At 41.2% G+C, this 13,724-nt stretch overlaps 1 protein-coding gene across 4 annotated transcripts in view; it reads right to left on the bottom strand.

Moving 5' to 3' along the window:
* Window positions 1-13,724, bottom strand: part of LOC135492108 (muscle LIM protein Mlp84B-like) — a 202,690-nt gene that overhangs the window by 28,269 nt on the left and 160,697 nt on the right. For all 4 annotated transcript variants that reach the window (XM_064778291.1, XM_064778292.1, XM_064778294.1 and 1 more), the window contains exons 2-3: window positions 6,747-6,875; window positions 1,491-1,632 (exon numbers count right to left, since the gene is read on the bottom strand). In XM_064778291.1, coding sequence (XP_064634361.1) covers window positions 1,491-1,632; window positions 6,747-6,861 — 257 coding nt within the window. In that variant the 5' untranslated portion in view covers window positions 6,862-6,875. The remainder of the gene's footprint in view (window positions 1-1,490; window positions 1,633-6,746; window positions 6,876-13,724) is intronic.

Raw genomic sequence — 13,724 nt, 5'->3', positions numbered from 1 at the left:
CTCCATCCACTTGTGACTGAACTCAGTAACAAAAAAACGCAACTTTCGATTGTGTGTCTTCATTTTCGACCTCGTGCTTAGGCCTAGCAGATGTTTGGAGCCTGAACGCTGTCCGCAGCAGACCCAGATCATCAGTTTAATGTGATATATAATAAGAATGAAAATATGCTGGGAAAGCTGTTTTTGTGAAGGAACGATAAAGAGGCCGAAACACGAGAGGAGACGCTCAGAACCGCGTAAAAAAATAATGGTCAAATGATATGCAAAAACGAATTGGAGAAATTTTTTTTGGACACACCCTGTTGGAGCCAGCTTTCAACAGAGATAATGTCAAGTGCGCCATCATTTGCACATAGCCTAAAGTCAATTTATCACTTTTCTCAGGGCCGACATTTAGTTTACAGGGAAATTAAAATTCTACACATCTTGTGAGAAAATTAAACTAAGGAAACTTGTAACTGAGCCAAAGCACATAGTTTACAGCTCAAACGAATTTGTCAATACATCGGCCTGGAGCTGTATCAGATTAATACACATGTTAATAATGAAACAAACATTATAAACATGCACTCCATTTTAAAACGAACACAGTAGCCGACGAATTTAGATAAAATCAGTATGTATCATATTATAAGCATTTGAATGTTAAACTATAGGGGCCTCCACTCGTTTAGAAACCTAGGCCAAAAGGACTACTCTCTAAACTCATGATCGACGTGACCGAAAAGGGCATCCCTGGTTTGTATATATTGGTCCACAAAGTGTTGGGGTTGGAAGATGACGCCTTCTTCCTTTCATTGGATACCGGCTTTAGTTTAAAACACTCTGAGTCTGAAATTACGTGCTTGCGTTTTCCATGTTGTCAAGTTATGTATACATGTACACTGTACAGTACGTGACGGGACCCGTGACGGGAACGGGACAGGCCGAGAATATGGATCACCACCATTGCCAGGCATTGGGTACCTCAGACAGACGTTTTTTCCGAATCTCAAAAACCAGGCCTAGTGGTTTAGCAAATCACTATAAAACCTCTACCACCATGTCCACGTGGCGGCTGGCGCATTGTGTCGGCCAAAAAATATTCAAAATGCATTTCAAATGCTCAAAAACATATTTTCAAGAGTGAGGTACCGCACCAGTAGGCCTAGGCCTATGTTTAAAATGTAGGAAATTACCACTGTCCATTCCGAACATTGAAAGGGTCCACGTTTGGGTTTCAGCTTTTGGCAACTGACAGCGAGAATGGGCCTAGGCCTACACAGTCTGAGTCTACATCAGTGCTGAGGTCCTAGGTTCTCGGTTCAGGTTTCACTGAGGTCTCCAGTCTCCCCCTACTTTTATCACAAATCGCCCAATATTGTGTCCAGAGAGTTATTGAAATGTCCTACTACCGTTCCGTGGAAGCTCAGCTCTCATCTCAAAATTTTCTATAAACTCATCATTTCCTTTTATAAATAACATATTGGGGTTTTAAAGTTAATACTCACTCAGATTGTCCGCTGTCCGTGCACAAATTGGCGCCGAATCCAAATCCCTTTGGTCCAAATTTCTTCCTATGGCAAGTCTTGCAGTAGAGCTCGTCTTGGTGCTCAGCTACCGTGGTACTGTCCAAAGTTTTGAGGCATTCGGCTGGAGACGGAAAGGACAGAACTTCTTTAGTAAGTTTAACAATCACACGAAAAGGAGAGGAAATATTGTGGAAATCCATGCCAACTATACGTGTCCCCATGCAGTCAACCGATGCAGACCCCGTTGTCAATGCTGAATAAAATGTTATTTCGAAAATGAAATTTCCTGGGGAAAGCGGAAAAACAAAGGCATTGCAGTTCTTACAATGTAGTAATTTGTACTGCCCCACGAACAAGGTAACGTCAGTCTCGACGTAACGTCATTTCCGAGGGATTTAGCGTCACTAATGACGTAGAGACCACACAGGGAAAGAGGAACCGGCGAGTGGCGGCGCCACAATCGATCGTACCTTCTGACGCCATGACGTCATTTTCTGGTCTGTTGACGTCGCATGAGGTCAATCACGGGAAACCATTGCGTACATTTTTGCACAGGATTTTAACAACAGAAAACGTGCCCAATAACTGGCATCGCGCATATTTTCCGCAAAATTATCTTAAGAAACTGATAGCTCAATAGATTTAAAACAGGAAGATGCAAACGTCGCCGAAATCGGTCGAAAATAAGCGATCGTTTTCGGGCTCAGAAATAACATGATAATGCATTGGCAATGGAGAGTTTTGGTATGATCGATTGCAGCGCCACGCGGCGGATAAATCGCGCCGGTTCCTCAATGAAAAGCCATTTATTTTTTGAGCAAAAATCGAAAACAATCAGTCGGGGCAGTTTTTGATATTCCTACATCAGGATGGGTCGGGGGGGGGGGGGGGGGGGGGGTCAAATATATGTTCGCTAAATAACCCTGGAAGGTTTTCAAAAGCTTCTCTTTTTTAAAGATAGTTGGCAAGCACCTGCAATTCAGCAACTATAAAGACAGAAAACAAACGGCTAAGGGCCATTGTGCTCACCGTATAGATAGCTGGTGGATAGGAATTCATCATGGTTAAGAAACATGCTACATGTATAGTATGCATGTTTAGTATATAGGTTAAACCAAAGTCGGTATGACATGTGATGTATATTTGCTTGGAATACCTACCATAAAAGATATCATCGAAAATTAGTCACTAATAAGCGAGATATTGCACTTTTTACCGTTTCTACTTTTGCCTCCTGGTGGCCAAGTCGAGAATCAAATCGAATCAAAATTCGGTTTCCGAAGTAACCTAACGTAGGGAGTCCTGTGTAAAGTTTCAAGTTGATAGCTCTATTGGTTAAGAAACGTGCCACTGTTTTTGAAACAGGATACAGACGACGACGGACGACGATGACTACGGACGACGGACACAGCGGTGTTGTATAGACTCCCCTACGGTGAGCCAAAAACAATGTTGCCTTCTATAAAGTCATTCGTCAAAAAAGAGTAGGACCTATGTGCTTAGTATTTATATATCTGCAAGTTTATTGATGAAAACTGCAGCAATTAATCACACGTTCTCACCAAAATAATGGTTTCACGTGACGTCATCACCTGCCATGTTGGAAGGGCAGACAAAAGAAAGCAAGTCCAAAATTAATGACCATGACAGCATTTGATTCAGTTAAGTCGGGCGAGACAAATCATTGTTCTGCCCCCCCCCCCCCCCCCCCCCCCCCCCGAGAAAACACTCTATAAAGAAATGAGATCCTCCGATTAAAACACGAATTCTATCTGTACATGTATATCCAAGAGAGAAAATTGTAAAATTCACATTCACATGATATCCTCCGTTAGTTATCCCATAACATCCATTCAGTTGAGGTTAGTATCCAGACGCGCAACACTGCGGCCTGAAGAATCCCATCTCCTTTCCATGCATTGCAAACTGGAAATGGTCTCTCGAGACATGCATCGATGACACGAACAATAACAGATTCAGTAACGACAAAGCGCTCGCAAAAGCCATTACTGATACCTTTAGTCTATACATAGATCCAATACACGATATCTGTAATCAATTCTGACGTCACATGAGTACACAAATTGATTTTCCCAGACTCGCACTGGGAGGAGAGGAATGTCACCAACAGGACATCAGTAATGAGGAACCTGCACAACAAAACCTGTCAATAGGGGGCTCTGCAGGCAAGTTGACCATGATTATAATGAGAAAGCCATTTCCCGAGTCAATGATTATTGAATATTTCATCCCTTATTACTCTACATTTAGAAATAGCACCAAAAATGTTTTGTTTTATCGGTCCTTAATTCAATTTCGATGAGATTTAGGGAGAAAATCAACAAAAAGTAATTTTAATGGAAAATGCACTGGGAGTGTACCTTTTAGTACTGGTGCTGCCATCTTGATTTATAGTTCTGCAGGTTCCTCATCGCCAGTTATTGCCCCCGAGGTCTCAACAGAAGCACAGCGACTGACTGGGTAGCGGCGTTCTGTCGAAGTAGCCATATTGTATCATGTCACGTCATAAGCGCCCCGTGAAGGAGTATTTTTGGCGCTGAAACCTGCGATAGTGATCACCGCATGCGACCATTGCGTTATTTGCCTCTTTTCTCGCATACCTGATACACGGTCTGTTGTCTTTAAACAAAGCCTGATCGGCCCTAGCCCTAAATTCACGGCACTGTTTAACTGCCATATCAAAGGATTATGATAACAAATATTGATAACATCGCCCCCCTATAAGCAGCTTTCCTGGGGATCGACAGCCCTAGACCGGCGAAGAGAAAAAACGTAATGTTTAAAGATTCCGCATTGTTATCCTGTCAAACTCAACATATGCCGCCATGTCATGTCATTAAAGCGCCCCTTTAAGGAGCGCTTTCCTTCGCTATGACCTGCATCAATGATCGCCGCATGCGACAGAAATTTCTCGTTTGCCGTAAACATCACTGCAATTAACATTAAACCCAGCAATTACATGTTAATACCCGCAGACGACAGATCTTTTCTCGATATTTTGTCGCACATTGCAGCGATTATAAGGTTGGAGCGACAAAAATCTCTTGTTTGTGATGTGTTTTAGTGAACACGGTCAAAGGAGGCAATTAACAGGCCTCCTAATCCAGGCAACAAGGCGTTGGTACTACATTTTCCCATAATGATACTTTGGTATTTTGCAGTAAAGCCATCTACCACCTCATATCAAATTGAATTGAATTATTTCGTCTCTCCTTGATTCATTGAAAGAGTTAACACGGCGAACCATTTCTTAGCTACAAATTAAATAAAAACTACAGTGACCATGACTTTATTCTTAATCAAAATGCTGTATGCTTTACAAAAAAAATGAATTCACAATCATTCATACAGCTCATGCACTTCTGTGTGCTATACTTTTCATTATGAAAATTGGCCAATTAGTTGTAGTGGAATAACTTCCCTAAATTGGACATAATTACAGCATGTTTTATGGTATATCTTGTGTACCAAGGACATCATATAAGCGAGTGCATAATATCTACAATGTCCAGAAAGTTAACAGATATCTTAAGTCACAAATAGTCAGATTGATATAAAAAAATATATCAAAATTTGAGGGCATCCTTAATGGTGCCAATCCAGCCTGGTCTAGCATGCGCCCCCTGCGAGAGCTATTTTGGTGCATGGTCGATCGCTCCGGTCAATTGAAAACGTAGTTGTATACTATCGAACCTTGCGTCAGAAATTGAATTGGGAGGAGGCTGTGTTTATTATAGCCGACAACCGGAAGCGCAGAAAGAGAATACATTCATGGCAAGTTTTTTTAGTGTCTGAGATAAGCACCGGTCGGAATATCAAATCTGAATTCGCCCCAACTCCTGCATGACCAGTTGATAGGGAGATTTTGCAAAGGCCCCTAAACGGGAACGCGAACGCCTATCCATTGTTTGACTACCTCATAATTGGTCATGCAGGGCCAGAGCGAATTCAGATTTGGTTCCAAGGCTCCTGTGAACGAAATGGCCACGGTATAGCTTGATGGGGTGTTTCACACAAATAGATAGCTGTGCCTAGTGGCCGAATATCCAATATGTAAGGCATCTTACACATAAAATGTACCATAACATCTTTGTAAATAGTTCATATGATAATAGGCATCCGTTCATAACAGGATGTCAGGACTAGTTTACATAGTAAATGAGGGGAAAAACGTCGGAAATGGTTCGTTGAAGAAAATCCATCATACAAAAGTCTCCAATTGTGATGTTTCTGTGGCAAGATAGTGATGATTAAAAAAACAACCAATGCCTAAATTGGAATTAAGACTTTTTACTGAATGCCTTCATTCCGTCTCATCGTATTGTGAAGGACGGATAATACGCACAACGACGGTATAGATCGGCATGATTTAAGACATGTACTTCCTAGTTCACCATTTCTGCTATTCTGGTGCCATAAACCCACTTTAATTTTGCAAACTAAGGCATCTCCATCATCGAAATAGCTGGTTAAAAAGAATAGAATAAAACGATGGTAGTTCGATCCTAATATGATTACAGTTTGTAAAATTGGTACTTACCAAGTTATACAATCTCAGGAACAAAACTTATCGTACTGATACTGGTATAAGGTGTAATCTTAAAATAATTTGTCGGATACATCTTTCTGGAGCTTATCCTTAAGAAAGAGCACTTGCTTAACGAAACGCAAAACAAGAAATCTGTCTTAAAAATAACATATCACCCAGCTCTGAGTTCACACTTCCAAAGCTGTGTGATGATTATCTTTGGGTGCGGCAATCCTCCTCGCCAGTGCTGCTCTCGGTTAGAGATGCCGAGAACTAATACTATTGTCCTCAGTTTGTACGGTATTCCGATTTAAATTTGCATTCAGGCGCATGATCTAAAACTGACTTAGCGTTGTGTTTTTTTAAACCTCATGCAGGGGAGACTGATCTTGACCTACCATAGTCAGGGAGGGGATTATTGAGAGGACCTTGACGAGGCAGATAAGATCACGAGAAGACTGTTATCCTTTTTGGGGAGAGGATGTTGGGCTGACGGCGGAAAGGTAGACGACGGGTATATGCATTCGGAGGGAAGTAAACGGGCTGCGAGTGATTTAAGATTAAACAAATGAAAACAAAAAAAGTGTATACCACCTTTATAGAATAACCAAACATATGATGTTTGTATTTTTAATTTACACCCGAAAACTAGTCAAACTAAATGAATAATCTATACATATACTTACTACATTTGAAGCAAGTAGTATGATAGCTAGCGCCTTTAAGTTTCCGCTCCTCGTTGAAGAATACAGGTTTCTCGCAGACCTCACATAGAGGACCCCCGCCAAACTGCTGCGGCATTACTGGTTAGCAATCTGAAAATATAAAAAAATTTACTTGGTTTTAGCTTATGATCGATCTGTCTGAAATTTGTGACCTCGAACAGCAAACTCTGACCTCTGTGACCTTAAACATGTTGAAAAGCCAAACTCCCGAATGATATCTAGTGCAGCCTTATTAGATGCGCATACCATCATTTCTCTAGCTCAATACCCAACTGTTGCTAAAATGGTAACTCCATTATTTCCAAGATGGCCGCCTGAAATGTAACCCATATAGCCAAAAAAGGAAAATTACACCTGCGTGTAGGCATCTGCTGCTCTGAATACTTTGAATCAATACCACGGTCGGCTGAATAGTCGGAAAAAATTGTACTGTTACATAAGTGGTGAGAACCATGCTGCAGAGTCTGCAAGTAAGAGACATTCAACTTTTGAGAAAAAAGGTCGGTTCTGGGTTATCAACTTCTGATTTTTTATGGAAAAGGGAACGTGGAGTGTGGCCATCTAGAGTACACGGATCAAGCTACATTAATGAGCCTCTACTACATGCACTTAACAAATCTTTGACCAAATTGTCACTCAGTAGATTCGTAGATGCGTAACATCAGGACACCAACATCAGGACATGTTGTTTTCGAATCTCTATCGATTGATTCAAAGTCTTGTACGCCGCCAATGCACCACCACACCAAGTTCCAGCCATCTAACACACGCGGTTACAGAGCGTGCTCCGCTGACGAAAGTATTAAAATAAACTCTTCAAACGTTTAATTGTCAAGTAGACAGTTAAAAACCATTCTACAACATTAAAATGGTTGACTTCCATTAATATTGATGCCGAACCAAATATCTCTTAACAAAAACTATATAAACGGAATGTCTAGTTTTTGGATTTAGCATGCAGAGATCTAGACCAGAGGCAGGCTAAACATTGCAAATGGAATTCACCCTATACATCTCATAAAGTAAAGTGGTACAACTATTGTCCCTGTACAATTATTCAACTTCCTGAACACGATACCGAACAAGTAACAGGCCTTCGCGTTGGCGCAAGTTTCGGGGGCTTTGCGAAAACTTCGTATTATCTCTCTTATAAAACACCAGCAGGCGTTCGGCAGAATATAATCAAAGTAGATGAATCCTTCACTGTAGAACAAGCTGGTAGTGCACACGAATGCCCACAGAGGCTATAATTGTACCGAGACAATAATTGTATCACCTTATCTTACAGGTTTTTGAAGTGTGATACGTTCACTGTTTGCTGTAGTGTTAGTAATCATTGTGCTAATCTATTATCTACAGGTGTGATATCGGTGAAGTACCACACCCATCGAGGCTGTTAGCAATGTGTATGCACTGAAGTCATAATCACCTGTAGAGAATGCTGGCAATGCTGGTTGGTCCTTGAATGATTTTATGGGCTCGATCATGTCGGAAGCTAAAGATAGTGCTCTTTATTTTTTTATAACAATATCGTCATCTTACTCAGTTTCAGGTGCCGTTGAACGTGTCATAGCTATATGGATCTACTCTACCCTCGTCTGTTTATGGGTACCTCATTAAAAATCAGTAGTACCTCCCACATTACTACATGGATTTTGTTTGACAAAGAGGCCCATTTGTGATTGCTGGTTCGCCGGGCTTGGTAAACGTTTGCGGTTTGCGGCGTACCGTGGTTATGAAACAGTATTTAGTCCACGAAAAAGGGGCCATTCGGGAATCCAGGCACACGTGGTTCTATTAAAAGTCAGACTGGAAGTGTGCTTTCATACAGGGTGTGTCAAAAATCATGTACCGCAGTCAACGATAGGTGAGGGAACTGTTTACCGCTCAATTTTGAACCGCGTCACTTCTGCACTTCTTTTGAACAGTCAAAATTGGCACAAGACCGCACAGGAGCGTAGTTAGCGGGGGGGGGGGGGGGGGGGGGGGGTGGCAAATGCCCCTCAAAAGTGTTTTTCATTCAAGTCTTGGCAAGAAAGTGGCAAAAGATTTTCCCCCCGGGCGATAGCTACGTCCCTGCTCTGCAGTTACTCGAAGGCTGAAGTCACAATCCCAGTTGATGAAGGCCTACTCCATAATGTCTATTTCCGCAATGCTCTTCTTTGCACCGCAGACGATCGCCTCATCTTGGATGCTCAGCGGTCGGCAGGACCATGCAGGACCCTTCGGAAGCTACCGAATAAAATTAGGTCTTTAAAGTCCTCTTCATTGTTGAAGAATACTGATGAATTTGACTATAGAGCCCCAAGTTCACAGTACAATGATTCATTATTTCTGGCGCACGCTGTATAAGAAATCGCGAATGATGACAGGGCCAGCGCTTGCCACAAATGCCTTGGTCAGCGCCAGTTGAATGCACATCAATGGCCGAGAATAGTTCCATACCTGAATGACACCGGCAGGGGCTGGGCCTGGAGGCCTACCTGCATAATTTGAAAGTACCCATAAACAGACGAGGGTAGAGTATATATACAACGTAAATCGCGAATAATCTCGTTTCGCGGTCGATAAAAATGGCGAAAATATTTCTATGAGATTGCGCTGGAGAATAAAAAAACACGAAATAAGAATATTCCAAACATGCCAATTTGTAAAAGTAATGGTAGCAAACACAAATCGCGGGCATTTTACTTTCGTGGATGTCGAAAGTAAATGATTTTTTGGAATAACCGCAAGAATTTTCCTAGAAATTAAAAATCATGAAATGTTAATGTTTTCAAAAAATGTTGGCTTTTACAGGGCGTTGTAAAATAGTGCAAATGGTACTTTAACTCCGTTTACAGTATATTCACTTGACAGTCTGCACCATTTCGGTTTTCATACATGTTGGTCGGAGCAAAACGTTTTGAAAACATAACTCTTTCGCCATGTACATCATCTACGTCATGTACATCATGTACATGATGTACAGGCACCATAATGCTTTAATGATTCTCAAAAAAAGGGATGGTGCATACTGCTAACCTTATTCTTTTCAAACAATAAAGGAAGTTTTCAGACCATTGACAATGCAAATGACATCATATAAAAGATAATTAGGCATTGACACATTATATCAGACCGATTTACGGAGCAATTAACAGTTGAAAATTTGCATGTGCTAGATGATGCAAAGACATCAGTAGAAACACATTGCTGTACTGTATACGTATACAGTCTATTCAAGCTTAGCGTGGTGCATCTCGAAGGGAAAGCATCAAATATGGCAATGTCGTGTCACGGCAGCATTTTAATGTACATGTTTATATCCTAATATGCGTATAATATTATAATCAATTGTCAATATTGTCTGAAGTAAGGGTGTGTGATTTTTGACCCACGAATCAGCTTTTTGACCACGACGGGTTCATTTGAGCCCCAAAGTCACGAAAGTAAGCCACTTGGACTGAAACCTCATCATTTTTTTATTCTCAATTTAAGAAAAACTATATATTCTAAATTGAAAATACCTTTCAACTGATATGGTGAAATCACGCATTGATCTCAAACTGAACTATTTTCGTGTGCAATCGCAAGCCGATTGGTTTAATACAAGTGCTTGACCTATCATGGTGCTAAATTGCCCCAAGTGGATCTTGGATTCCATTACAGCCGCCATTTTGAACTGATGCATATTAGTCACCTGGAGATCACTAATTATTTTAACCTTCAGGTCCCTGCTTTTAGCCCCAACCAATTAAAGGGATCGGTAGTGGAATAGTTTCATTGTGGATCATAATGGCCAGAGACCCGAGCTCATAATCATGAGCTTGTGGGTTCGACTCTCGAAATTATCAGTTGTGAGTGCTGTTTGCCTTTGTGTCCTTTGGTAAGGCACTTGACCCTACTTGTTTCTCTTCCACCCAAGGGCAGATCGTCGGCCTGGCAGAGATATCAAAATGTCAATGTCAGTGATGAGCGCTGAGTACATGTAGCTCGGTAATACGTGTATGCTCCCCAGGGAGTAGAGCTCGAATCTCAATATACAGTGCACATGCCAATAGCTGGGGTATGACAAACTGCAGCTGAGAAGACAAGCGCTGTACACAATCTAAAATATTAGTACGTGTTCAAAATTCAAGATTACGATGTTCTTCAACACAGCCAAAATCACAACCCTTCAAAGAATCAATGGTCGCATATAGTCTACAAATTCTACCGTAAGCGTCCGTTGCCAGCATCTCGAGAGCTGGTCATGAATCAGGAGACCTACATCAGCGGCGCTATCGATCCATCCAGTGGAGTCTGGCTGGAGGGATTTAGGACCTTTACATCATTTATGGAAACAGGATGGGATCCATCATACATCTGTATAGTGTCATGTGTGATAAAGATGTGGTGTACGCTGTGCTGTGAAATGGATATCTCAGAAAATCAACTGCAAAGTCAATAACCTATTTTGGTACGATGACACGTTGGCTCTACTACTGGTGCTTTTTGTGCCGACATGTTCTGTCCCTCGAAAGGCAAATTGAATTGCCCGCTTTATTCAATTTAGCTAACTCGTGTCTCACATTTTCTGTATTTTTGACTGATTCTTAATGCACATGTACCATCTTTAACTCTTCAAGAACCACCAAATGGCCATGAGAAAGCTATATTTAAGCGGACAAGAAAAAATTACGCACTGTCAAAGCGTTTGAAACAAGGCCATACAGTCAATATTCAGAACGAGAGTCATTTTCTAAAGCAGCGATAATTTTCAAAGCGATAAGCATATTCTCTGTAGTATTGGCTTCCATTGAACGTGTATTGCATTTGTAATGTACACAAATGTACACGGCAAAAATAGTCGAACAAAATGCTGTAAATGTGGCGATTTACTTAAAGATCTTCGAGTCTGCTGTAATGTAACCCTGTTTAATACGACTAAAGTGAATCTTTATTCCAATTTCAGCCGATTAAATCTGTTTCACATTGTTTAAGGGCCAAAACTAACCTCGCTTCAATTCATCGTCTACAAACCTGATCACAGTCCACAGAGCAATTTTCTTTACGCTATCAAAATAGTGCGCATAAAACCTCTCAAAATCATTTTCTTTCAGGAAGAATTGTTGTCGGACAAAGACTTGTAATGCAATATGACAATCTGTTTTAAAGTTTTGGAATAAAAAAAGCCACAAAAAGTCTTGTAGTTTCGTGGATGAGCGATTTCCGCACATTCAGACTGCAATGGCGGCCAGTTTAAGCAGTGAGAGTTGTACCACTTCATCACACTAATATCACTGCGCAAGGAGTATGGACGGTTAATAAGACATTATTTCAATATCTTTACAACAGGAATATCTTCATGCATTTGCAATGTTGGTGTATCCCTTTTGGTTAATTTTGATTTGAACCGGATATTTTTATCCGCAGCGTAACATGTCACGGCTTGTAGAATGGAAAAGATGAGATTTCAAGGTTAGAGTATTACACTGTATTGATTATGAACGCTATTGATTTTCATTTGCACGAAACATGTTATTGTTTCATTATTCGAAATAAAAAGTGTATATATAAGCCTATACACATTGGAATCAATGCAATTACAAAAAGGCTTTGTCAAAGGGTTATTTCCAGCAGCGCATCTTTTGTGAGAGTAGTGATCCCCACTTGCATTTCGACTCACGCACTCCAGCAACTTGACATTTCTATGTCAACTGTGCCACCACATCCCGCCAAGCAATACGGTCGTGAGCCATCTGTGTCAACACCACTCGTGCAGGCCAAAGCTCTCTGCATCGCGGGCTACAACATTACATCCTTTCAGCGTGCCCAGCATCATCCTCTTCGCCGTTATTATCTGTTTGCCACTTCAACAATATTTTGGGAAGTCATTCTGGATCCATTCGACACAAGCGTCGAAACCAACGTAGTCCTTTTCGCCAACAGCGAGACTGGGTATAGACATGTCCTCGGCCTACTGTATTTGGCGCAATCATTGCGCTTCGTGCAATGAATAGGGGAAACCCCGAAAGCGGTTTCTATGCCTATTCAGAAACACGATGAAATGCACTGGCATGCAATTGGACAACGGGAATGTGGTCTGCTACTTCCGGCCAGGGAGTGCTCATTATTTTGCTAAAACGCTTACATCACTTGCGATACAAGTAACTCTCGCGACGAATGACGTCATAACTTCTTTCCTTATTAAAGAGTGATACAACCACACCCTTGATTACATTACAGAGAGAGTGCCGGAACTGGCCAATAGTGGTTACGTTACACACTGTCGACATGGCGGGAGCGTAGGGACAGCGTGTATAACAGAAGTTGGTCATCGATTTTCAAAGGTGGAATATTTTATCGATTTAAATCTGCTTGTCCATACTAACAATCAATGTGTAGTTATTGACTGAAACAGACGAATGAAAAACAAACAAATGAAAAACCAACTGTAAGAAATATGTTTGCGTCATTAAAACACTAAAAATTATTCCTAGCCGAAGATTCGTATTTTTCAAAATTCTGGGCAAGGATTGCGATAATAATATCGTTTAGAATTAAGCCTCCGGCAGAGGCTACGCGGAGCCTAATGGTATTAGGCTCTCCTTGCTGTGGCAGCTTCGACGTGGTTCTCTCTTCGTCTTTGTTTTCCCGCCCCCCCCCCCCCCCCCCCAGTTTTGGCGTTTGGAATTTACCCGTTTCAGGTTCTTGTGTCAACAGTTGTGGTGAGTTGATCAAATCTTCAAGTGATGAAATTAATTTGAACATCCATTGAAGCATGGTGGATAAAAGATTGCATTGTCCAAACGTTTGAAAAACGGGAAAATTAATATTCATGACGGAGATAAGACTTTATGATATATATAATATATCAATTTCTTTATATAACGTAGGTCTAACATTTCAATATTGCAGTCTGCGGACAAGGTTCTTGTGTGTCATATGTTGGCTGCCTTTTGTGCGTATCGTTGA

The sequence above is a fragment of the Lineus longissimus genome, chromosome 8, assembly GCF_910592395.1.
Source record: "Lineus longissimus chromosome 8, tnLinLong1.2, whole genome shotgun sequence".
In the NCBI taxonomy this organism is placed as follows: Eukaryota; Metazoa; Nemertea; class Pilidiophora; order Heteronemertea; family Lineidae; genus Lineus; species Lineus longissimus.
This window is presented reverse-complemented; position numbering and strand designations above follow the sequence as displayed.